Source organism: Martes martes (genome assembly GCF_963455335.1).
Source record: "Martes martes genome assembly, chromosome: 7".
NCBI classification, from domain to species: Eukaryota; Metazoa; Chordata; class Mammalia; order Carnivora; family Mustelidae; genus Martes; species Martes martes.
In genome coordinates this window covers 85,109,801-85,136,364 of record NC_137894.1, presented here as the reverse complement: position 1 = coordinate 85,136,364, position 26,564 = coordinate 85,109,801, and the positions used below count along the sequence as shown (strand labels likewise).

General features: G+C 37.8%; 1 protein-coding gene across 1 annotated transcript in view; it reads left to right on the top strand.

The window, feature by feature from the left end:
• The first annotated feature begins 364 nt into the window (after window positions 1-364).
• Window positions 365-26,564, top strand: part of SLC25A21 (solute carrier family 25 member 21) — a 491,716-nt gene continuing 465,516 nt past the window's right edge. The window contains exon 1 of the mRNA XM_080808544.1: window positions 365-563. Within this exon, the coding sequence (XP_080664670.1) occupies window positions 494-563 (70 nt within the window). The 5' untranslated portion in view covers window positions 365-493. The remainder of the gene's footprint in view (window positions 564-26,564) is intronic.

The window sequence follows — 26,564 nt, the reverse complement described above, 5'->3', positions numbered from 1 at the left end:
GCGCTGGCTTGCGGGGAGGGCAAGGGTCGCCCCAGCACCGCTGCAAGGCCAGGCTCGCTTCTTTGCAAGCTTTATCAGAGGCCGCCGGTCCAGCTAGACAAACTGCAGGGGACTCCTGATAGGGAAGCGCGTGGGCGCCAATCTAGAAGACCAAACCCGACCCACCGCGGGCGGCCCACCCAGCCCCACCCGCGAGTCTTCTCTCCGCCAGGGTCCTTCTTGGAGCCCACTGAGCCTAGCAGGGGTGACAGAGAGGCCCTCGAAGGGGTGCAGCGGGCAGGTACTGACCCGCCGGAGATCACGCAGCGAGTCTGCGCCTTGAGCCGCCACCTCCGAGCAGTCGTCGGATTGCCGCCTCACCGGGAGCCACTTGGCGCTAGGACCTACCCAGCACCGGCTCTGCCCGGATCCGAGGAATTCCTACAGGCCCGCACAGAGGCCGGCGAACTCGCCCACTCCTCTCGGCCCACTCCCTCCTGCCCCGCTTGTGAAGATGTCCGCCAAGCCCGACGCCGGCTTCGTGAAAGAGGCTTCTCGCCAGATCCTGGCCGGTGGTTCCGCTGGTAAGGTCGCCCCGCCCCGCCGCGGGCCTGTTGCTTTTCTCTTCGCGTGTCCCGAAAACTTTACTCAGGCCAGTCTCCCTAGAGAAGTTTCTCCCCTGAATTCCGCGCTGCCCTGCCCGCCGAGTGCGAAAGCAAAGGAAGCTGGGAGCGGGCGGTGGACGCCGGGCGCCCCAGGTCCAGTGCCCTCCGCCTCGCGCCGCCGCTCTCTGGGGCCCCGCCTCCCGGGTCGCGAGCCGGGGGAGCAAGCGAGGTAGCCTCAAGGCCTGCAGCTTGGAGGAGGCCTTTCTGCCTGGCTGGTTACTTGAAATGATCCAGTTGCGCCCAGACTTCCTCTTGCTCTCAGTTGTAGGAGCTTTTTTGTTCTGGGGAATTCAGGTCTTACATAACTCCTGTCTCCCTCATTCAGTACACCCCTCAGGACTCCACAGGTCTTCTTGCACGGGTGCTTGCTGGGGTGGGGTGGCGGGGCTCTTCGTGCCTGAAGTGGGCATACTAAAATTAAATGTATATGTTAACACAGATAAACACGTTTGGTATAATCGGCTCACGTTAATTTATGGAGAGTTATGCTGTGGGGGAAAAAACCTTCAGAAAACATTTGTTAGAATGAATCGTGGAAATAGTTACTAAGTGTGGCTAGAGAAAGTCACCAACCCATGAGATTATGTTGTGTGAATGTGTGTTAAAGATATTTTAAAAGAAATTATGAGTTAATTGAAAATTTAATTTTTCCTAACTCTGCATTTTATTATAAATTTATAAAGTAATTACTGTAATTCACTCATCACCATAAAACATTTTTATAAATGTAGAGAGTCTCTTAATAATTTGTACTGTGGCAACTCTAGTAAATCATATTAAGAGAGGGACTAGATGTCCACTGTTTAACATCAACTAGTAAAATTTATTTTCAAACTTGGACTTTTCATAAAGGCCTATTATAAATTATGACTAGTTATCAGTATGTCATGAACTGCTTGCATCTCAGGAATACCACATGCAGCCAGATGTTTCAGTTACCGTCTGTACACTTTCCTAAAGATATTTCACTAATATGACAGTCAAGGCATTCATATCTTATATGTGATTGTGCTTTGTTCGTCCGTAATAATGACTTTAGTGGCTCCACTGTCTACTTTTTTAGTTGTTTCCCCGTAGCGATGATGAATTTTCACCAATTTACTCACCATTTGGCCAATTTCACAATGTCCAAGACTCTGCCAGCTGTCCCCAACTTAGTTGATTTAGAGTCCATGACCCTGATCAAAGAAAACCTAGCTGTCCCAACAGCACAATAAGGCTAATTGGTGAACATCCTACCCTATGACTAATAATTCAGAAACATCTGTAATTGGCTTAGATGATCGTACTCTATTTTGGACACAGCTAAATTCAGGGGATGTTAAGTGTAGATCAAACTGTAATCCTGCTTACACTGTTTTGGGTGATAAACATCTGGCACAAATATGTGTGATTCCATCATGTTCTTAGAGTTGTAACTAATCTGAATTAAAATTAATACATTTCTAAAGAGTAAACATAGTATAGTTGATTTATATATTTTGTACTATGTAATTTTGATAAATGACAATAATTTATACTTTCATCATAGTGTAGAAAAAGAGTCATGTTTTCTTCTACTTGGGCAATATCATTTCATAAAATTTTATATTTATTGGACTTTAATAAATGCAGACTAACCATATTATATATACTAGGCCAAGGGCCCAAAAGAAATTAATATATAAGAGAGGTAGAATTTTAATAAATACAGAAAATGCATTTGAATCTCTAGGGCTGGAGTTCTGATTACTGATAATGTCATCAAACGCAACACCTCTATGTATGCATTATATGACCTTTTGAAGGTTAAGGTTAACAGTGCATTCGGGTTTTCTTAAGGGGAAAAAAAAAAGCTGGGAAGGTTTATTGGAGAAGTACCATATCTCATGAAATTCAAGGTCTTGATGCATTCCTGGAAGAGACTGCCATCAGGAGCTAGAGCACTAAGGGGAATTCAGGAAGTGAACTCTTGCCATCTCTTATCCTTCCTCACTTTGTCAAGGGGTTAAGCATTTCCAAGGCAGCAGAGTGGTGGTTAATAATAGGGTAATACTAATACAGTTGTTGGGACGTCTTGCCATACTTCCATAGATTTGCCTAGTAAGGAGTAAATATGCCCAAATGGATTCAGACAGTTAATTACTTATAAAGACAGGAAAAGTCATTATGGTGTCAGTTCCCCAGGTCCCTTTTTCCACAGATGACACCTGATGATAGATAGTATGAGTGGTAGGTCACTCTGGTGTTGGGAAAGCGCCTCAACCACAGCCAGACAGTCTTACCCACTTACACTGAAGGCTGCAACTTTCCCTAAGTGCAAGTGTGGTGGCAAGCCTTGTATTCAACTGACACTAGGGAGATAGACGAGAAATGGCCTTATGACGGTCTTCCATGAGATAACCGGAGAAACTGTTTCTCAGCTCTTTCCCACCGGTCTGCTTATCTTCCCTTAGGCCAGAGAAAATCACAGGGCATTCTGCCAAGACTCAGGTCAGACTGTGGCCTACCCTTCCTGTAGGGTTATATGGAGATGTGCAAGGTTGTCAGCATGCCAGGCTGTGGAGCTCTTTCCCTGTGCTCTTCTGGTGCCTTCGTTAGTCTTTTTTTTCTTACAATTGACTGCTGTTTTCCACTCTCCCATCCACAGGACAGAGTGTGGTTCCTAATAGCTCTTGAATTTACATGCTCTTGACTTCTGTTCTGTAGAGACAGTGAGGGACTGACTTGCTTTTTTTTTTTTTTTCAGTGCTTGAGTAAAAGCATGGGAAAGACTCAAGATAACCCAATTTTGGACATGGTCCCACCTTTGCCACCAATCAGTTGTGCTGCCCATGTGGATGAGTGGGGCAGCAGTGGGCATGGAGACTTCAGGGGAGATTTATCTTACAGAGAAGTCAGACACATCATGAGATGGATAATAGATGTCTTTCATCACGATATACATCTGTCTTTCATTATAAGATGGTTTGTGATATTTGTATTTATTTATTTTTTTAAAAGATTTTATTTATTTTATTTGACAGATAGAGATCACAAGTAGGCAGAGATGCAGGCAGAGAGAGAGGGAGGAGGAAGCAGGCTCCCTGCCGAGCAGAGAGCCCGATGCGGGGCTCGATCCCAGGACCCTGGGATCATGACCCAAGCTGAAGGCAGAGGCTTTAACCCACTGAGCCACCCAGGCGCCCCTGTGATATTTATATTTAAAAGAGCAAAGAGATCAATGCACTGACAGTTGCTCGGACAGTATACATCTAAAGACTGGCCTTGAACTTGTAGCTATAGGTAATATATAAAGTTATTTTTAACCGATGGTAATTTTGATTTATAGTTTTATATGATACGAGCTATGCTCAAGACAAGTCAATATGAATTGAAGTTTTATAGAGCAGGCTTCTAATCTGTATTTTCAGCTTTAGGTAGTCACATAAGATTCACATGAAAGAATAGAACCCAATGATGAGAGCTTCAGGAAGATCAGCAAGGCCAAACACTGCAGAAGGGGTAAGGATGTGAATGAGAAGAGGCCATTGTATTACACCCGGGGTGCTCAAAGTATGGTCTGTGGATGAGCAGCAGCAGGCACATGGTAGCACCTGGAAGCTTGCTTAAAATGTAAGATCTCAGGCGTCACTCCAGACCTGCCATATCAGAATCTGCATTATAGGAAGGACTCCAAGTCCCTGCTCTGCTCTTTCCAGTTTTAGAAGCACTGCATTAGAAGACCTTTGAGGAAAAGAGATTTTATAGAGGGGAACCAGATTGGCAGAGGATTACATGTTAAAGCATTCTTGGTTTTCATTGCTGACCAGAAAGAGAAGACTGAATTCTGTACACCTTATTATATGCTCCCAATTTAGATGTCAGTCTCATTTTCCTCCTCTCCTACACATGCTATTCAGTTTCTGCTAAATAGATCTGTTCACCGTACTTGAATGTTACCTGTACCTTTGCACTTTAAATCACAATGCCTGGAATGTCTTCCTCTTATTTTCTCTACCTATTGAAATCCTATCTATTTTCCAAGGTCTAACTTGAATATGATTTTCTGCATGAATGTTTCCCAGATGTCCTCTACAGGCTCATCCAGCTTAACATTCTCATTAACATGTGAATGGCACAAGTAATCAAAATAACAAACATTGAGTAAATACTAACTGGTAGACTCAGTTCTAAGCTTTACATGTAGCAACATGTTTAATCCTCATCACAACTCCAGGATAAAGAAACTGATGCACAGAGGGCCTAATTAATTTGCCATTGGTTGCATAAGCATGCAACCATTTCTGTAGGAAATCAGGATAGGAGAGGGATGAGAAAGATATTTTTTCCATCGTCAGACATTTTTAGAATTTGGAGAGATCGAATCAAGTCTATCCCGTACTATTTCTCTATTTCTTAATAGTTTACATCCCTTAAAAGAGCTATTTTATCTACAAATACAATTCTTACAGACTTTCTGCTAAATAATATATTTCTCTTTCTAAATAATTTCAGGTATGTGGGTGCAAAATTAGCTTTTAGCCAAGAGAAAGTTCTCAATCCATCTAGGGCCTAAGTGTGCAGTTGGGCGTGTTACATACTGAAAAAGGCTCTGGCCACTGGAGCAAGTGGGAGCTGAGATCTGATTCATAACCCGTGTATCTTAGAGCTATAGATGAATCCATCTGGGGGAGTAGGGACATCTTTTTCTCTTTTAAAAACTACTTATTTTTAAACTTAAACTCGATTAATATATAATATACTAGTTTCAGAGGTAGAGTTCCGTGATTCATCAGTCTTATATAATACCCAGTGCTCATTAAATCACATGCCCTCCTTAATGTCCATCACCCAGTTACCCCATCCCCCAACCCTTCACCTCCAGGAACCCTCAGTTTGTTTCCTAAGATTAAGAGTCTCTTATGGTTTGTCTCCCTCTCTGATTTCGTCAGTTTTATTTTTCCCTCCCTTCCCCTATGATCCTCTGTTTTGCTTCTTATTCCACATATGAGTGAGATCATATGATAATTGTCTTTCTCTGACTGACTTATTTCACTTAGCATAATATCCTCTAGTTTCATCCACGTCATTGCAAATGGCAAGATTTCATATTTTTTGATGGCTGAATAGTATTCCATTGTATACACACATACCACATCTTCTTTATTCATTTATCTGACGATGGACATCTGGGCTCTTTCCATAGTTTGGCTATTGCGGACATTGCTGCTATAAACATTGGGGAGCAGGTACCCCTTCTGATCACTACATTTTTATCTTTGGGATAAATACCCGGCAGTGCAGTTGCTGGGTTGTAGGGTAGCTCTGTTTCCAACTTTTTGAGGAACCGCCTTCTGTTTTCCAGAGGGGTTGTACCAGCTTGCATTCCCACCAGCAGTGTAAGAAGGTTCCCCTTTTTCTGCATCCTTGTCAACATCTATTGTTTCGTGACTTGTTAATTTTAGCCATTCTGATCAGTGTGAGATGGTATCTCATTGTAGTTTTGATTTACATTTCTCTGATGCTGAGTAATGTTGAACATTTTTTCATGTGTCTGTTGATCTTTTGTAGGTCTTCTTTGGAGAAATATCTGTTCATGTCTTCTGCCCATTTCTTGATCTGATTATTTGTTCTTTGGATGTTGAGTTTGATCAGTTCTTTATAGATTTTGGATACTAGCCCTTTATCTGATAAATACCTTCTCCCATCTGCAAATACCTTCTCCCATTCTGTGGGTTGTCTTTTGGTTTTATTGACTGTTTCCTTTGCTGTACAAAATCTTTTTATCTTGATGAAGTCCCAGTAGTTCATTTTTATCTTTGTTTCCCTTACCTTTGGAGACATGTCTAGCAAGAAGTTGCTGCGGTTCTCCTCTAGGATTTTGATGGATTCCTGTCTCATTTAGGTCTTATATGCATTTTGAATCTATTTTTATGTGTAGTGTAAGGAAGTGGTCCATTTTCATTCTTCTTCATGTGACCATCCAATTTTTCCAACACCATTTGTTGAAGAGATTGTCTTTTTTCCATTGGACATTCTTTCTTCTTTTGTCAAAGATTAGTTGACCATAGAGCTGAAGGTCCATTTCTGGGTTCTTTATTCTATTCCATTGATCTATATGTCTGTTTTTGTGCCAGTACCATACTGTCTTGATGATGACAGCTTTGTAATAGAGCTTGAAGTCTGGAATTGTGATCCCTCCAGTTTTGGTTTTCTTTTTCAACATTCCCCTGGCTATTTGGGGTCTTTTCTGTTTCCGTACACATTTTAGGATTATTTGTTCCAGCTCTGCAAACAAAGTTGTTGGTATTTTCACAAGGATTGCACTTGAATGTACAGATTGCTCTAGGTAGCAAAGACATTTTAACAATATTTGTTCTTTGTGTTGTGATGAGCACTGGGTATTATACACAATTAATGAATCGTTGAACACTACATCAAAGACTAATGACATACTATATGTTGGCTAATTTAAGAACATAATTGAAAAAAAACAAAAAAACCACGAATATTTGTTCTTCTAATCCACGAACTTTTTTTTTTTTCCATTTCTTTGTGTCTTCCTCAATTTCTTTCATGAGTGTTCTGTAATTTTCTGAGTGCAGCTCCTTTGCCTCTTTGGTTATGTTTGCTCCTAGATATCTTATGGTTTTTGGCATAATTGTAAAGGGGATTGATTCCTTCATTTCTCTTTCTTCTGTCTCATTGTTAGTGTATAGAAATGCAACTGATTTCTGTGCATTAATTTTATATCCTGCCACTTTGCTGAATTCTTGTATGAGTTCTAGCAATTTTGGGGTAGAGTCTTTTGGGTTTTCCGCATAGTATCATGTCATCTGGGAAGAATGAGAATTTGACTTCTTCTTTGCCCATTCGGATGCCTTTTATTTATTTATTTGTTGTTGGTGTTGTCTGATTGCTGAGGCTAGGACTTCTAGTACTGTGTTGAACAGCAGTGGTGATAGTCGACATTCCTGCCATGTTCCTGACCTTAGGGGAAAAGCTCTCAGTTTTTCCCCATTGAGAATGATATTTGCTGTGGGCTTTTCCTATATGGCTTTTATGATATTGAGTTATGTTCCCGCTATGCCTACAATGGTGAGAGTTTTAATGAGGAAAGGATGCTCTACTTTGTCAAAGGCTTTTCCTGCATCTGTTGAGAGGATCAGATGGTGCTGAGACATCTTTTTCTGTTTCTCACAATGACCAAAGGGATTGGTAGCAACCTGACAGCAATACTGATAGAATCCCCCCCAAACTCGCTAGAGTTCCAAGGTCCCTTAGGCCTCAGTATTTCACATCATTACCTGTCTGCTCACCAGTAGGGCTCCAGGAAGTTTCCCTTCTACAAACATCTCTTCCTTGGAGCCAGGAACTTAGCTTTACCTCAGACCTTCCCATTCTTCTTAATAACCAGTTTGGATTTTTCCATGTGTTTCCAAAGTTCCTAGGGTTATTTCCCAAGTCATGTAGAAGTCTTTAAGATTCACTCAGATGGGTATTCTCTCCAAGTTCTCAATGGGCTTTTGCCTCTAACTTCAGAGTTTTCCGGAGTCTCTGGCAGGTCCTCTTGGATCCCTGAGAGACCCTCTCTCACCAGAGCCTGTCAGGGTCCCTCCTGAGGCCATGCATGGGCCCTGTCCACACTGAATTCCCTTGCGCAATGGTATGTCTAAGACCCTTCCTGTCCTGTCTCCCCGAATCTCATACTTATATTCCCAGAGGTCTTCCAGTGCCACTAAGGAGAACTTCCTACAGCATTTCCCCTCCTTATATCTTTTACATGATCACTGTTCATGCAGGACACTGATTTATTTCCCCAAATTTTTGTGCTGCTCTCCAGCCCCACCCTAGTTCCTTGTATCTTGTAGGCACATACCCCCATCACCTCTCCAATCACAGTTTTTATTTTGTGTGTCTTCCTGGAGATACTTTAATCAAATTGTGTGGTCATGGTATTCTGGAAACAAGTTTTCCAATTTTGCACTAGACACAGTTGCAGTACTTTGTGCAGTTTGTCTCATTCAAGGGATCAAATGAGAAAGTGGAATGAAACCTCCCCTTTTTTTTAAAAGATTTTTTTTATTTATTTGATAGATAGAGATCGCAAGTAGGCAGAGAGGCAGGCAGAGAGAGAGGAGGAAGCAGGCTCCCCGCTGAGTAGAGAGCCCGATGTGGGGCTCGATCCCAGAACCCTGGGATCATGACCTGAGCCTAAGGCAGAGGCTTTAACCCACTGAGCCACCCAGGCGCCCCTGAAAAACCCTTTTTAAGGGGGAAGAAACCTGGGATTCATGGATAGGTTTCTGGGAAATTAACTGTTGAAAGTATATGTAAAAAGCGCATTATACTTAGGAAAGAGAGTCAAGACTTTCAACCTAAAAAGTTAATTAAAATGGTATTGGATAATTTCAAGTCTTTTTTAAACTCTTGATCTTATATATCTTAATGTATCTTCATTTTTATAAGGTTTCTACCTTTTTTTTTTTTTTTTTTTTGCTTTAACCCATCGTAGTTAAAATCCAGTTAAAAGAAGTACTTTAACAGGCAGTATGTACACTAGTAGTCCTCTAGACTTTAATTTGAGCTAAGTAATAAAAGGGTCAATGCACTGGGGGGTAATCATGGTTAAAATTTTGATCAAGGAAAAGGCTTTTTCAGAATGGGTGCAAAGGAGACACACGTGATTTGGATAAATGGCACCTTTGGAACTTCAGGATTTGGGAAACTGCAATTGTTTGATAATAAGTAGCAGGTTGTAGTCAAGCAGGTGAGCCTTTATGACACATCAAAGGGAGGCTGGAACCCATTATCTGGGTAATTAGGGCAGAAAAATTCCCCTTATTTCAACCACATAGGAGGAAGCAACTCTACTGGTCAAAGTAATTATAAAATACCTTTAAAGAATGCATTTTAATTAAAACTTAGTCTTGTCTCTTTAAAATTTTAATTTAAACTTGATTTAATTAACATACTGTATTATTGGTTTTAGAGGTAAAATTTAGTGATTCATCAGTTGCATATAACACCCAGTGCCCATTACATCATGTGCCCTCCTTAATGCCCATCACCCAGTTACCCCAATTCCTCACCCACCTCCCCTCCAACAACCTTCAGTTTATTTCCTGTAGTTCAGTCTCTTATAACTTGCCTCCTCTATTTTCATTTTATTTTTTTCTTCCCTTCCCCTATGTTCATCTGTTTTGTTTCTTAAATTCCACATATGAGTGAAATTACATGGCATTTGTCTTTCTCTGGTTATTTCACTTAGCATGATACCCTCTAGTTCCATCCATGTCACTGCAAATGTCAAGATTTCATTCTTTTTGATGGCCAAGTAATATTCCTGTGTGTGTGTGTGTGTGTGTGTGTGTGTGTGTGTGTTTACACACAGCACATCTTCTTTATTCATTCATCCATCGATGGGCATCTAGGCTCTTTCCATAGTTTGGCCATTGTGGACATTGCTGCTATAAACAGTGGGGAACAGGTGCTCCTTCAAATTACTATGTTTGTATCCTTTGGATAAATACCTAGTAGGGCAATTGCTGGGTTGTAGGATAGCTCTATCTTGTCTGTCTTAAAGAAAATCTAGTTCTTGGGGCACCTGGGTGGCTGAGTCTGCTTTGGCTCTGCCTTTGGCTCAGGTCATGATCTCAGGCTTCTGGGATTGAGCCCTGCATTGGGCTCCCTGCTCAGTGGGAAGCCTTCTTCTCCCTCTCCCACTGTCCCTGCCTGCATTCCCTCTTCCACTGTGTCTCTCTCTGTCAAATAAATAAATAAAATCTTAAAAAAAGCAAAAAAAGAAATTCTAGTTCTCAAAAATATGAATTTAAGAACAAAATATGAATTGCATAATCATATTTCAAAGGATTTCTTATTTTACTGTCCTTCAGTGAAAGACACTTTATTTTACTTATTTATTTATTTTTAAAGATTTTATTTATTTATTTGACAGACAGAGATCACAAGTAGGTAGAGAGGCAGGCAGAGAGAAAGGAAGAGAAGCAGGCTCCCTGCTGAGCAGAGAGCCTGATGCAGGGCTCGATTCCAGGACCCTGGGATCATGACCTGAGCCAAAGGCAGAGGCTTTAACCCACTGAGCCACCCAGGCGCCCCGTGAAAGACATTTTAAAAGCATAAGTATAATATGTGGGCACACGATTCAGTTGGTGTAAAAACATGATCAACTTTAACAGTACATTTTAGGAACACTTTGTTAAACCAGCACTGCCTCATCTCCTTTGTCTGTGCACTGCCTTCCCCTCTCAGTCTTGACTACAGCATTTCAGAGCACTGAGAAACTGGTGTTTTAGGTAGAGCATAGTAGGTGCTCAGGAATAGATGTTGACTGTATTAATGAATAAATATCAGAAGTGTAAGCCACGGAATATAGTCTCCGAGTCCTACTCTGAAGAGAGAAAAGTATGCTGAGGTTCAAGTCATCAGATAATGAATATTTGCAACAGTACTTAACTTTAACAGTATTTTCTTGTATTGTAACCATTGGTAAATGAAATGAAAAGATTATCCTCGGGTCTAAAATGTCTGCCACCTTATGAGTGAGAGGTCTATATGATTTTTAAAATTTGTGTATGACCTGTCGTTCCAGGACCTCAAAATGAAAAGAGGTACACAAATCATTTTCAAACATCTTTATGATTTAAGTAGGTGGTATCTTACAATGGCAATAAATGAAACCAGGTCAAGGAACGTCTAGGAGATTCTTAATTGCTCTAGATTTTAACTGATTTTTCTTACCAATTTTTTTCCCTTTGGTTTTAAATTATTATGTCAATTATTTCCATATTTTGATGTGATGATGGCTTACACACATTCTAAGTATTCTATTAGATCTGTATCTTTTGATCCCTTGTATCAGTTTGCAAGGGCTATCTGAACAATGTACCACAAACTGGACAGTTATAGGAAGGATTATTTTCGTTCTTGTTGATATGGCTGCTGTTGTTGTTACTATCTGGAGAATGATTGTAGAGGTAAGTTAAAGTACTTTGGAATAAATTATAGGTACCTCTCCAGAGATTCAATAAGGAGCAAAGTTATTTTGGAGCTTCCTTCTAGGGCAATGCATTTGGTTGGCTACTGCATCACGGAGGACAGTCACATTTGAATAGAAGAACACCATTCTGTCCGTGTGCAGACCTATAGATGGCACTGTCTTCCTATAATTTTGATGATTTGCTTTAAAAAAAAAAAAAAAGCTTTCTGCGACAGAATTAGATGTAGAAGTGTGTTAACTTCGAATTAGAGCCTACCATTATAAAACATTTGGAACAGGTGCCTGGCATAGATCAGAAAGAATTATACATTTGAAAACTGTAGATGACTGGACTTTGGAATTAATTTTTCTATTTAAGTATGATTATTAACTATGGAAAAATAAGTTTATATGAGTAAGAGGTGGGAGCAACTATTTTTATTGCTATAATATTTATTTTCTCTGTGGTGGGTGGTCTTACTTTTGAATTTAGAGTTTTGGATCAAACAAAAATTGTTGATAAGTTTAACATAAATGTCATTCATTCCTTTTAGGTCTTAGAGATTACCTTGTGGAAATAAAACTCCTTGATTCCATAACTTTTTCTCTAAATTGTCAGGGTTAGTCTGTGTATACACTAATAGGAAATTATACACTTCTGTGAGCAAGATCTAGAGTGCCAAATGCATAGTTCTTTTTATTTATTTATCTGGGGCAGCCATTCAGAATGCCATTTCTTGTTTTAATATAATGAGTTTTAACATAAGAAAGTGAGGGAAGTGTATAAAGAATGTATTTTCTTAAGTTCCAAACAGGATTTTTTTTTTTTTTTAGGTTAATGCATACTGTGTGTGGAATTAATGGAAATACCAGAAGTCCTTGCTATTGTAAATGAACTTCTAACCACAAGATGGCAGTGTAACTTGCCCATGCTTTTTAAAATAGTTTTTAGAAAAATGATTAGTACATTAAACCCATTATTTCTTTCTCTGTTAACGAGAAATGTATACAGCTATGAAATTTTAAGAAAATTATTTAAAAAATGAATATTGAGAATACTCAATACAGGAAGTACTATAGACCCCTTAGTGATTTATTTTGATTAGCAGGGGCTTTTTTAGTTGAGCTTAGAAAACATTTATTTCGTATTCTTTTAAGATGAAAGTAGGATCATGATCATATCAAAATTGGAAAGCATGTCAGCCACTTTCTTTTACAGAGCATTATAATCTCATGTTTGTCTGATCAAGAGTCAAGGAAGGATAAGACTTTTTCTGTTTCCTTCATGTTTCTGTAAAGATCTGCATTGGCCTGTACCTTCTATTCTTTGGAGTGCACAAATGCGGGAGGTTAGAAGGTCAACAGGGAAGCTAAAAAGGGAAAGAAAAGAAAGAATAATAGAGACACTGGCATATAAATTATATGGAAAGAAGACAGGGAGGGATGATGATGTTTATGTGACCTTTGCTAGATTTATGTAATTGTATACTTTAAAAGTGTATCATCTGTCCATTCAATAGGGGTCTTTAAGTAGGCATTATCTACTATTGCTTGTACTTACAATGTTTTCATTGATACGCTTACATATTAGGTGGTAGTTACTCTACATGGATGCTTTTCACAATTTAGTTTTCTTTTGTGTAATTAATTTAAAAGATTACACTGGATTTAATTCTTGTTTTTTAAGTCTTGCAAAGAGTGAGCCCCTTTTAGGTAGGGACCAAGTCTTATTTATTTTATGTCTCCAGGGCTTGCACAGTGCTTAGAATATATCTACTCATTAAGTCTATTTTTATTCAAATTGCATTTGCCACAAAGTGATACAATTCTTTTGAGACATATTTTGCTTATGTGCCTCTCTCTGATCAGCCTAAATGTGGCAGAGACAGAGAAAACATCTTTTATTTTAGAAGCCAAGTCCTTTGAACTCATTTGTAGCATCTTATTTTGGTGATAGTGGAGGGAATGTTCCTTGTAGGAGTGATAGTTTCTCAGAGCTCCACTGACTGACTTAAGGTATACAGAAATGCTAAACAGTATGATTTGCTTCCTATTATAGAATATTTGATATATAATCAATATAAGATGCACAGTTTCTTCTTGTAAGCAGCTATACACAGAAATGTTTTATAAATTCAAAAAGGTGGTCTCTTACTCTTCTTTATTCGTGTAAGTTAGAAATAGATGGCAAGTTTTTTTGCGGGCAAGTTAAAATTTAAGAAAGATGACTTACCCTTACCATGTATAGGAAAAACATACAAGACAAAAATAGAAGAAGTGCAGTTACCATGTATGGGAAAAAATATCATTTCATGTAATGCCTAAATGTATAGGTCATTTTCCAAAAATCTGTAATTTTAGGTTAGTTGTTTGCAATCAGAGTGCATTTCCCCCAGAACAGTATTATGTAATTTGTGGGTGAGCCACAAAAATCTGTTTTTAACCCCTAATAAGTGTGAAATACCACTAATAGCCCTGAACCCTGGGACATTTAGGACTCTTATGCCCAAATATAGGGTCCTGTGCCCTTCTGAGGTTAGCTTCCCTGCAGGTTTCAAGGGCTTAAGTAGTGCGGGAATAAGAATGAGATGCTCATATGTGGAGACAGCTTAGTAGCTTCTCCTTGGCAGTGAGCCAAGAGGGGGCAGTACCAGCAGGACCAGCAGCGCCATTTGAATGGGGCCACACATTCACAGAGGACCTCCTAACTTAAACTTTTGACATTTCTTTCAAATAAAGCTAGACATGAAGTCAATGCCTTTCTCATTGCAATTGTGTGTGTTAAAGCATGAATAAGTGATATGTAAGCATTTAAAATAAGCTACATTTTAATAACTGTCCCTTGGCATTTCTTTACTTTTTAATATATTAAATCTCATGTCTGTTTCAACTTCTGAGAGACTCTCATCCTGAGGGAAGAGTGTAATGGATTCTAGAGTTTTCACTCCAATTGTTCCTGGTACATAGTTGTGTAATAACTAGATGGATGATTGGGTGGATGGTTGAATAGTCAGTGGAAGAGGACCACAGAGGAAGTGTGTAATAAAGGAAGCGTCAAGGTTGGAGTAGGTGGGGGTCACAGTGGTTATTGGTATATATAGGTTTTTAGCAAATTAAAACTTTCTACAGTGGAAACTCTCCGTATTTTTTGTTATGATTTGATTTTGTTTGATATGATTTTGTTATGATTTTTTGAACATACATGAGGGGAGTCACACTTTTAATGTATGTTTTATTAACATTGCAGAACTGAGAAAATAGCCATATACCAATACCAATACATTTTTAAAGAAAACCTAGTTTTTGTATTTTATTGACCTGTAAAAATGATATGTCTATTTAAATGTAAGAATGCATATTAATTGTTAACTAAAGCGGATGTATAATAGGGATAGATATTAAAACATGCTGTTATTTCTATCAGTTGGTGACAAGCTCCTTGAGGATAAGAATCCTAGTCTGTTTGGTACCTGGCTATATCCGTTAGTGCCTAAAACAGAAAATGTCACAGGTTAGGTATTGAGTAAACATTTGTTGAATGAGTAGATGACTGAATGAATGTTAAATTTGTTTTGGTTCCCAATTTTGAATGTTAATTAATTTTAAAAATTCTAAACCTTTCGGCAAGATACTAGAGCATATATTGCTCTCTAAATGATTTGAAGGAGTTGGTGCAGTTTCCTCCTTATACCAATACATGTCATTTGTAGTGTTCACCTGTCACCAAATTCAGACATGACCCCAGGAACCATACACTGTCTCAGAAGCATTATTCAATTTTATTCCTAATAGTGGCAAAGGAAGAAAAAGGAAATCCAAAGTCCTACTTTTCCTGCCCTGATTGCCCTGAGAAGGAGTCAATCTTGGAGGGACTTTAATCCTTCATAGTCTAAATCCCATTGATTGTGCAAACTTGGGTCTTGACTCTGCATGGATGTAGACCCGTTTCTCCCCACTACCTGCATTTGCAGGAATGGTTATGAGAAGCATATATAGACTATTTGATTGTTGAGTTGCTTACTGCTTGGGGGTAAGTTTATTTTCCCAAGCTCAAAGTCCACTGTGCTGATTGTAGTTTTTTCCAGTCATTTATCATATATATATAATACATATATTTCATGAAATATATATGTATATGAATATGATTTCATATAAATGAAAACATTGATCTACCTAATGTTTGTTCTCAGATCTTTGTTTTGGAATTAAACAGTTACATAGATGGCAAAGTACTTTTGAGTACACTGTGGGAGCTAAGCAATGAAATAGTTACAGTTGAGATCAGTCAAGAAGAAAATGGAACTTCTCATGGAAAGGCATCCATGCTTTGATAGTGAACTTTGCCTTATAAAGCAAGTAGAGATAATATAGGGAGGTGGCATCCTGTAGGGATTCTGATGCTTTACTGACTGGCATTAGATCCCAGCTTTGATATTCACTAGATGTGTTACTTTGGGCAGGCAACTTAACATTTCTGTGGTTTATCCATAGGATACGTTGCAATCTACTTCATGAGGTCATTAGAAGGATCAGATGGGTTCATGCATGTAAAGGCTTACCATTGTGCCTAGCTAGCACTTAATAAGCACTCAGTAAATGTTAGTTACTAACAGAGAGAGAAAATGTGAAAGTATTTGGGCATATTCCAGGCTTTTAAAAATTTTTCATAGATGAATACATATAACCTAACCTTATTTTGGGATGGGTAGAGTTTTCATTTTGTTCTCAAACATGGATATCATTAACATGATCTTATTTTTTACCAGAAATTTTAATTTTTTATTCCCAAAATGAAGTCATTAGATTTCATTTTCAGTATTCCATAGTGGACCTATAGGAATGATTCCCAGTTCATGTCCCAGTGGTCACCCTATCAAATAACTTGGGTTGCTCCATTCCCCCAAAGTCTACTTGAAAAAAAAAAAAAAAAGTAGGGCTTTTATATTTTTTGAGTTTTTTTTTTTTTTTTTTTTTAGTTTTATTTATTTATTTGGCAGAGAAAGCAAGAGAGCACAAGCAGGCAGAGCAGCAGTTGGAGAGGAAGAAGTAGGCTCCCTACTGAGCAGGGAGCCTGATTCGGGGCTTGATCCCAGGACTCTGGGATCATGACCTGAGCCGAAGGCAGACACTTAACTACTGAGCTACCCAGGTGCCCCTATTTTTTGAGGTATTTTATTGAATTTATCATTCATAATAACTTTGGCTAGCTGAAAATCATAAAGTATTACTTGGGGCAAATATATCAAATCTTACTAGTCAATACAAGTAGTGAAGACCTTTTCTTAAATGTGGTTATTTCTATATCGAATGCCAGTGAGAAATAGACTGACCGCGTGAATGGCAACTACTGATTTATAGATTAACAAGGATCTGTTAGTACTTGAAGGCAAAATTATTACCCAAATTTGTAATCAGCCATTCTCATCAGTTTCTGTATTTTTTCTAGTCCCTCAACCCTAAGGTTCAGTGTTCTCAGGGGCTGGTCCAGTGCTTCCCACCAAAGCACCCCATGCCTTTCTGACTCTCTTAAATAACTTCCTAATCTGACATTTTAAAACCCATTTTGTCCTAGAAAAATTTTATTCTAGTAGCTAAATTGATAAATAGAATGAATTATATTTTATTGCATGGGATAGGCTCCAAACTGTGCCTTTTCCCCAGAAAAAGTTTAATAAGTTCTGGTAGGCCAATCAGGAAGGTGGTTTTGAGCAACCTACCAAATAAACTGGCTTTGTCTGCTTCATTGTCCCAAATGTTGAGGAAAGCCCCACAGATACCTTTTGTCGAACCCCAAGTATCTGAGCCTTGTTGCTAATGGTTATGAAATTATTAGTCAAATGCCTTCTCTTTTCATCCTGGTTTCTTCCAAGCAAACAACACACACACACACACACACACACACACACACACACACACACACACGGAAATACTTTCTGGCTGGATTTTAAGCAGCTATCCTATTATTTACATGCTGACATTATTATTATGTTTCTGTGGATACAATCTTCTATTAAAAATATTTTAAAATTAATTCTTTCCAACATCCATGAATTCATACAGAAAACATTTCTTACGTGTCTTGTATATATCAGGCCCTGTCATAAGTGTGGCTGATCTGATTTTAACCATGAGGAATGTTCAGCACAGAAAGGGTGGTAATAGTTAACTGAGTCTGTTTGCCAGAGGCGGGTGCTTAGTTCACCAGGCTTCACTAAAATTTGATATTTTGCTTTCGCAAGCTGGTTAGAAACATTGCATTCAAATACTGCCAAATTTTGTCCCTTTTTGTCCAAACTTTTTTAACTTGAAAAAGGAATTTCAGTGTGTAAAAATTTCCATTATAAAGCCACCTGTAAACTTAAAACAGTCAAACTGTTTTTTCAGCTGCCTGCAGCTCTGTTTCTCAACTGACTAATACTGACAGATAAAGATGGCTTCCCCCAGAAGGATTGTTTTGTTTGTGGTTATTCTGTCACTACAAGGAGGGACAGCTCCCCTGATCCGTAGGGAATGCAGAGATGCAGTTTACAGACAGAATCATATGCTGACTAGCAACTAAAAAATAATAGTCAAATAATGATTTCATTGTTCCTTCCTGTGTCCATGACAACCGAGAGGTATGCAGCTAGACCAGGACACTGCCTGGGAATGTTCTTTTCCTCAAATACTACTATTTTGAGAAAGTTAACCGTTTATTCTGACAATCAAGCTAAGGAGAAAAATGGGCATTTCCAATCTCTTGCTAATTTTAGTGTTTTTATATCCCCGAAATTAATTCATTTTTTTAAAGATTTTTTTTGTTTATTTGAGAGAGAGAGAGAGAGAATGAGAGAGGAGAAGTCAGAGGGAGAAACAGACTCCCTGCTGAGTAGGGAGCCCAATGTGGGACTTGATCCTGGGACTCCAGGATGGGACTTAAATCCTGGGACTCCAGGATCATGACCTGAGCCAAAGGCAGAGCTTAAACCAACTGAGCCACTCAGGTGCCCCGCAAAGCTAATTTTTCTGTCACTTCTATTCACTAGTGCTATGACTTGCCTTTTTATGAAAATCTAGCTTAGGGGCACCTGGGTGGCTCCGTCGGTTAAGTGGCTGCCTTCAGCTCGGGTTTTGATCCCAGGGTCTCCGCATCGAGCCTGGCATCAAGCTTCTTGCTTGGCGGGGAGCGTACTTCTCCCTCTGCCGTCTCTGCCTGCCTCTCCCCCTGCTTGTACTCTCTCTCTCTCTGACAAATAAATAAAAAGGAAGGAAGGAAGGAAGGAAGGAAGGGAGGGAGGGAGAAAGAAAGAAAGAAAGAATGAAAGAAGGAAAATCTGGCTTATGGCATAGTTTCTACCGTGATGGTAGTCAGTGATGAAGAGTTCCTCTTCTGGAGTTGGACAGAGCTGTCTATAACTCCCTCAGCCAGTTAACAGCAGTGGGACCTTGGGAGAGTTTCTTAATCTTTCTAATCTTCATGTCTTTATTCCTAAAGTAGGAATTAGTAACAGAATCTTTCTTCATAAGGTTGTTGTGAATTAAATGAGATAATGCACAGAAAGTGCTTAGCCTGCTGCTTGGCACAAGTAAGCCCTCCATAAATTGAAGGTTTGTTGCTGTTACTAACAGTCTCCTGTACGAGACTGTAACAGCAATGGTTCTCAGCCTTGACTGCACACTGAAATCAACTGGGTAATTTTAAAAGCTTCTGATACCAGGGCCACAGACCAGATCAACTAAATCAGCATCTTGGGGGTGGGTCCACCTCTTGGCATTTTTAAAGTGGTTCAGTTGATTCCAGTGGGCAGGCAAAGTTGAGAAATCTGTTCCTGAAGTTGGGACCTATATAATATTAAAGCACTCAGACAGGGGGCACATGGGTGGCTCAGTTGTTAAGCAGCTGCCTTCAGCTCAGGTCATGATCCCAGGATCCTGGGATCGAGTCCCACATCAGGCTCCCTGCTCAATGGGGAGCCTGCTTCTCCTTTGCCTGCTACTTCCCTTACTTGTGTTCTCTTTCTCTGTGTCAAATAAATAAATAAAATCTTTAAAAAAATAAAGCAGTCAGATAAAAATGTATGAAAAACTTGCTAATATGGATATTTTGAAAAATAAGTCAGTATGATCTAGAAAAAAATAGAGTGACACAGAGGACTTAGCCTGTTTTGTTGTATTTTGAGTAACTGAATGGGGCAAAGCTAAACTGAGTGATTTTTCAAGGGGCCACTTTTTTTTTTTTTTTTTTCCGAAAACCACCAACCGATATGGAACCTTTATTTTTTTCAAGGTAATTTCTGTACATCTGAAGTTTTTTTGTTTTTTGTTTTTTGTTTTTTTTAAGGGGCCACTTTTTATCAACATTATAGCAGAACAAATCTAAGAAAGAAATGGAAAATTGTAAAATATGTGGGAACCCAAAGTATGAATGTGAGAAAATTATACAAGTGGAACACTGTACTAAAGCAAAATTATTTTCATATTTTAGTGTTTTTGAAAAAAAGAGGTAATTGACAATCATAAAGACAAATCTGTACTATTTCAACACAAAGATCAGTATAATTCAAATACATCCAACTTAGTTTATATCCATGTTTGTTTGAATTTGAGGGAAATTTAATGTCAACACGAGAATACATGCTTTTATATTGCTTATGGTGAATCAGCATCTTTAGCCATTCATTGTAGTATTAAACCTTTTGGAATGGGAAGCAAAGATCCAGACAAAACTCAATTGTATTAACTACATAAGAAAGCTTGAGTTTCTTCCTGGTAATCCGAAAGACATTAATTACTAAGTTTTCAAGATCTTAAAAAGTTAACTAAAATGAAAGCACAAGACTTAACTTTTCTAAAGGAATTTCTTAGCCCCTCAGTTCTTTAACTGTATTTCCAAAGTGAATTTCTCTATATCTCAACATATCACATTATTTTGATAAGCATTTTTTTAAGCTTCTTCAAAAGAACTTTTTCAAATAAATACTTCATCTCACACTCAATATCTGTTTCTCTGTGTATACAGTTTTAACCCTTATATATTGTTGATACTTATCAAAATAATCACACTTGTGTACTGCTGCTAGTTTTCCAGATAGTTTTGTATGTATGTTTTCTTTCAGTTCTCACAGTACCTCAGTATTGTGATAATCAGGCTAAGGAGAAAAATGGGCATAGGAAAACGGGAATTCAAGATACAGGTTCAAGAACTAGCAGCCTCATTTTATAGGTGGGAAAACTAAATCAGCTTATTAGTAGGCAGTTTGAACTCAACTAGAGCGAAGATTCCTGTTTTCTAGTCAGATATTCCTTTCATTAACTCATTCATGCATTTATCAAGCACTATCAAGCTGCAGATATGTGTCAGATGGAGTTCTAGGCAATGGGCATGAGATGAGTAAGACATATTTGTTGCCTTTAAAGAGTTGTGTATGCAGTGTCATGAGTGGACTTTGAAATTCTTACCCTGTGTCTACTAAGGCAGAATCCATGACCTGAAATCGCGAAGGCCAAAGCTGTCAAGTCTTCCAAGACATAGGCCCGTAGAAGAGAAGAGTTGAGGTAGTTCAGAAATCCATAATGACCAGCTTTTACAGTTACATTTTGTGACAACCTACTAGATGCAATACCAACTTGGACACTAATATCCCTTACAGCTGAATTTTCTGGCGATTTCTGCCGCAGTAGGGAGTGCTGTGGTGTTTTTCTAAGAATATATTATTCAGTGATGCTTTAATTTGTTTTTCTCCAGCTTTTCAACAGCTAATGTTCATTTTAGTTTTGGCAGAAACTTTTGAAGCTTAAGCATTTTGGTTTATTTTTAATGCCAATTCATCTCAAGTAGTTAACTGGTAGTTAACAAGTAGTAATCCTGTTGCTGAATTTAAAGTACTCACACTTACTAGACACAAATTAAATTCTACAGTAAGATATAGAGTTTAAATGTAATTAAATTCTCCTCAGAATACATCCATTTTTTTTAAAAGTGTAATGTCTTGGAGTAAAACAATTTCCATAACTGTCTTTTCTAATTACCCATATTCATATTACTTTAAAGCATAAAGCAGGAGTCAGTTAAATGGAAATAGACCATTTTAGTTTTTGTTGAGGATTCATAGTTGCCCTAAAGGAAGGAAAGTTCAGAGCAAATATTACTAGTTCTCAGTTACCAAGTGGAAATATTTTATGTCTTGAAAATTTCCTTGACTATTTTGCAAAGATAGAGAATATTATGAAGAAGTAAAAGAATAGTGTTTAAGGGGCGCCTGGGTAGGCTTGGTGGGTTAAAGCCTTTGCCTTCGGCTCAGGTCATGATCTCAGGGTCTTGGGATCAAGCCCCACATGGGGCTCTCTGCTCGGCAGGGAGCCTGCTTCCCCCTCTCTCTCTGCCTGCCTCTCTGCCTACTTGTGATCTCTTTCTCTCTGTCAAATAAATAAGTAAAATCTTTTAGAAAAATAGTGCTTAATGTTGAAAAGTTAAAATACAAGTATTGTTAAGCAACAAATAAATGAAATATATCTCTTAGTCTTGTATGAAACTATTTTAAGTTAATGTCAATAAAGTTTAAATTAGTTCAGACTTTTCTTATTAGAATAAATGTTTCCTTTTAAAATGCATGATAATCATAATCAAGACAAAATTTGTCCTGTTATTTATTTTCAAAATGATTGTACATGTTTAGCAGACTTTTGATTTAAATCCCCAGTGATATATTGGAGACAGATGTTTAGATGACCTCATGTTTAAAGTAATGTTATATTTGGACACAAGATTAAATTTTCCTTAAAATCTTTCCTTATAAGTTAAACTGTATGGTAGTATACAAAAACTAATCAATGATTTGCAGTGGATTAATGCAATTCTTGTATTTTAAATAAAATTTTCTATTTTTTATGGAGCTCCACATAGTACAAAAGAGCTGATTATGAAACAGCTGTTTACAAATGAAAATATTGTTTTTGGCTGGCCAACTAAATGGGAAACAGATTTGAAAAGTTCCATGAATTTGAATGCAAATTTACCATATCATTTATACTGAACCAAAGAACGTTGGTAAAAGACTGCAACATAGTTTACCAAAAAAAATTCAGTTGAAGACTGTTTTGTAGGATATAATATAAGCATTTTAAATAGTTTTTCCTTTTTCAAAAACTTATTTTTCCTTATAAGAATCAATATAACTGTAATATGTAGTTAGTATATTGACAAGGTTTTAAAGGAGCCCATAAATGATATTTGACATTTCGGTAAGGAGAAATTAGCAGATGGAGCAATTAGAAGCATATAGGTAACTGAGTAGAGTGAAATAGATAAAAATAAGAGATATCGTCCAAAGATAGTAAGTTACTGTATTGTGACAAAGGTGTTTAAGTCAGAGCTACATAGCTATTAGTATATTGTCATTTTCATCAATAGCTTGAAATTTTTTTTTTTTTAAGATTTTATTTATTTATTTGACAGACAGAGATCATAAGTAGGCAGAGAGGCAGCCTGGCAGAGAGAGAGGAGGAAGCAGGTTCCCTGCTGAGCAGAGAGCCCATGCAGGGCTGGATCCCAGGACCCTGGGATTACGACCTGAGCGGAAGGCAGAGGCTTTAACCCACTGAGCCACCCAGGCGCCCCATCAATAGTTTGAATGTTTTATAGGGTATTACATTGCTGTGGAATTATAGATCAACTGAATTTTTCCAATTTTATCCAGTTTTTCTGACATTAGCTAGACAGGTAAATTCACTAGTCATTGTTTTTGTTTGTTTGTTTTTATTTTTTCTTTTAAGCAAGCTTTATGCCCAATAGTCTTGAACTCCGTGACCTCAAGATCAAGAGTCACATGCTCTACTGACTGAGCCAGCCAGGTCCCCTTGCTGTGGAAATTATAATTTAAAAAACATGGTCTGCAAGGAAAACCTACACATTTTCTCTCAAATTTTAAATAGTTATTAAAAATTATTTATTTTGGAAATTAGTTTACATAAAAATAAATAAGACAGAAAGGCCTTATCTTTTGAACTTGGAATGACTCCTTTGAATGCCAAAGTACATAATTTACTTGAAGTGGTAGTTCATGAGTTAAAACTTCTATGAGACAGTTGTTTCTTTTGCCTTATCTATTCTGTTGTCTTTCTCCTTGTCTCAGTGTTCAGAAGGTGAGAGATTGTGTTTCTTCAGTAGCTTTTTAAAAATCACCTGGGGCATAAATGCCTTTGGTGGGTGGGATATTACATCTGGTTCTATTGTCGCTTTAATAGAGTAACTCTTAACTCTCTAAGAGGTAGATAATCAGTCAAGAAAGAAGCAAGTGGAAAATGCAAAATATGCAAAATACTTTAGGAAACAAGTTTTGGGGCAAAATCAAGACAAAAAGAATCTAAGAATCCAAGCAACATAAATAAAATGTTTTTAAATGGAATACCATTTTATTGAAATTGATGAGTGTATCCTTAATGGATGATGCACCTTTGGCATGCTTGACTTGTTTTATACATTTTCCATTGAGTGTCAATAGTTAAGGAAGCCCTATAAACCTGAGGCTTTAATATAGGCCCTATACATATATAGGGCCTTATAGGAAGACCTATAAAACTAATTCATTGAGAGATGTGCTAAATGGTATAGTAGACTATAACTTTTAAAGAAGTGTTGATGCCTTTTGGCTACTTTAGTGATATATCATTTACCTTAGAGAGTAACAGAGATAACTGCCAGATTAATTCGTAGATAAAGCAGACTATATAGTAGAAATGGACTACAGCACATCATTCAATTCTTTTTGTTTTTACTCGAAATCCTATAATGTAGCAATGTATAAAAATCAGACAGCTGGCACAAATAAAGATCCATTTGGGAGCCACTAAAGGAGGTTTCCTTATTTACTTATATGTCAGCCTAATATATTTACATACTTGACATAAACAATAAGAAGGTTTTAAAATCAGCTGATGCTTTATTCTTCCAACACGGAACTAAAACTGGGATTTTTGCATAGGGGCAAAATTAAATTTTGGAAAGAAATGTGATTGACACGAATTAATAAGAAGTAATACTTAGACATAAATGTAACACTTTAATATACTGGTTTTTAAAAATCAGCATCATACTGATTTTGCCAAATGTGTAAGCCATTTATCTGCCATTACAGAATATTACAAAATAGTTTCACACTCCTTGAAAATCCCCTGTGTTCCACCTATCCCCCCCCCCCCCCTGCCCCAGAACCTCAGACAATCATGGCTTTTTTTACCCTCTCTATACTTCTTCCTTTTTCAGAATGTTATATAGTGGGAATCTTATAGTATATAACCTTTTTTTTTTTTTAAAAGATTTTATTTATTTATTTGACAGAGAGATCACAAGTAGGGAGAGAGGCAGGCAGAGAGAGAAGAGGAAGCAGGCTCCCTGCCAGGCAAAGAGCCCGATGTGGGGCTCGATCCCAGAACCCTGGGATCATGACCTGAGCCGAAGGCAGAGGCCTTAACCCACTGAGCCACCCAGGCACCCCGTATATAACCTTTTCAAACTGGCTTCTTTCACTAAGCAAAATGCATTTAAGGTTCCCCATGTCTTTTCATGGCTGAATAACATTCTGTTGTATGGGATATATCACTATTTATTGATTGATTTATATATTGAAGGACATCTTGTTTGCTTTCAAGTTTTGACAATTATGAGGAAAGCTTTTATGATCATTTCTGTATAGATTTTTGCATGGATGTAAGTTTTTCAACTCATTTGGGTAAATACCCAGGAGTGTGATTGCTGGATCGTTGAAATACTTTTAAATAATTGTAATGGTGTCTCTGGTTCATAGGAATATCCACATCTTTAGTTAATAATAAGAGAGACAAATTTTGTTTCCTGGATTAATACAGTTGAATTCTGGATAAATAAATAGACACTTTTTGTTTTTTCCTTGTTAGTATACATAAGCATGAAGGGCTATTCCAATTCTTGCTTTTCTACTGTTTGTTTTTGATGAGATTTCAAGGTGAGATAAACACAATTTGATAAGACCATCCCAATTAATATTGAAGGTGGGTCATCTTAAAGACAGTGGAGAACATAGCTCATAGTAAGATGACTATAGTTAGGAGATTGGAGTGTCTCCTTAGGTTACTGAATTTTTTTTTCTAAGTTAGTTGTAATAGAATTCAGTTCTGTGTTAGCTGCCATTCAGAACCTTTGATTAGATGTACATCCTTCTACTCCCCTCAACAGCCAAGGAGTTTTTAAGCTAAGACAGATAACAGCAATACAGATATTCAAGATAGACTAGTCACTGAACTATCACAACTATATAAATGATAATAATAGTTACTATCATGGTGCCTAACATTTATTGAGCACTTATTGTGTGTCAGGTATTTTCTAAGATTAGAGCAGAACCACGTTTTGTGTGTGTGTGTGTGTGTGTGTGTGTGTGTTTTACAAATAAGGAAATATTTTGTAAAATACAAATATTTTACAAATGAGGAAACTGAGGAAGAGAGAAGTAGCTTTTGCTCGTGTTGTAAGTGGCAAATCCTGGGTTTGAATTCCAGAGATTTCACTCAAAATCATAAAATTTCACTATTTCACCTGTTAAGCTAAATATTAAATTTTGTGCAGAAAGAGTTAAGTATACTTTTCAGATCAATGAAGAGGGTGCCATAAGATTCAAACTTAGAGAAGACTTGAAAGTGGGGCAGAGGAGATCCAATAAAATAATGAGTAAGTTTACCAGGGGCCAGGAGGCAGGAATTGTGGAAGAGACATAGAATATTTAACTTGATTATGAATCTCTCTTACAAGAGAATCCTGTCTTAAGATATTTTTTTCCTGGAGTATTAAGTTTTCAAGTGCAGAACATTAAATTTAATCTAAAAAAGTCAGTATACTACAGTGGGAAAAGTACTGAATGTCAGCATGCCTGGTTTTTAGTAATAATTTTGCCATTAAAGATGTCAGGAAAATTGTATTACCCAAAAGTTCTTTTTTTTCCCCTAGATTT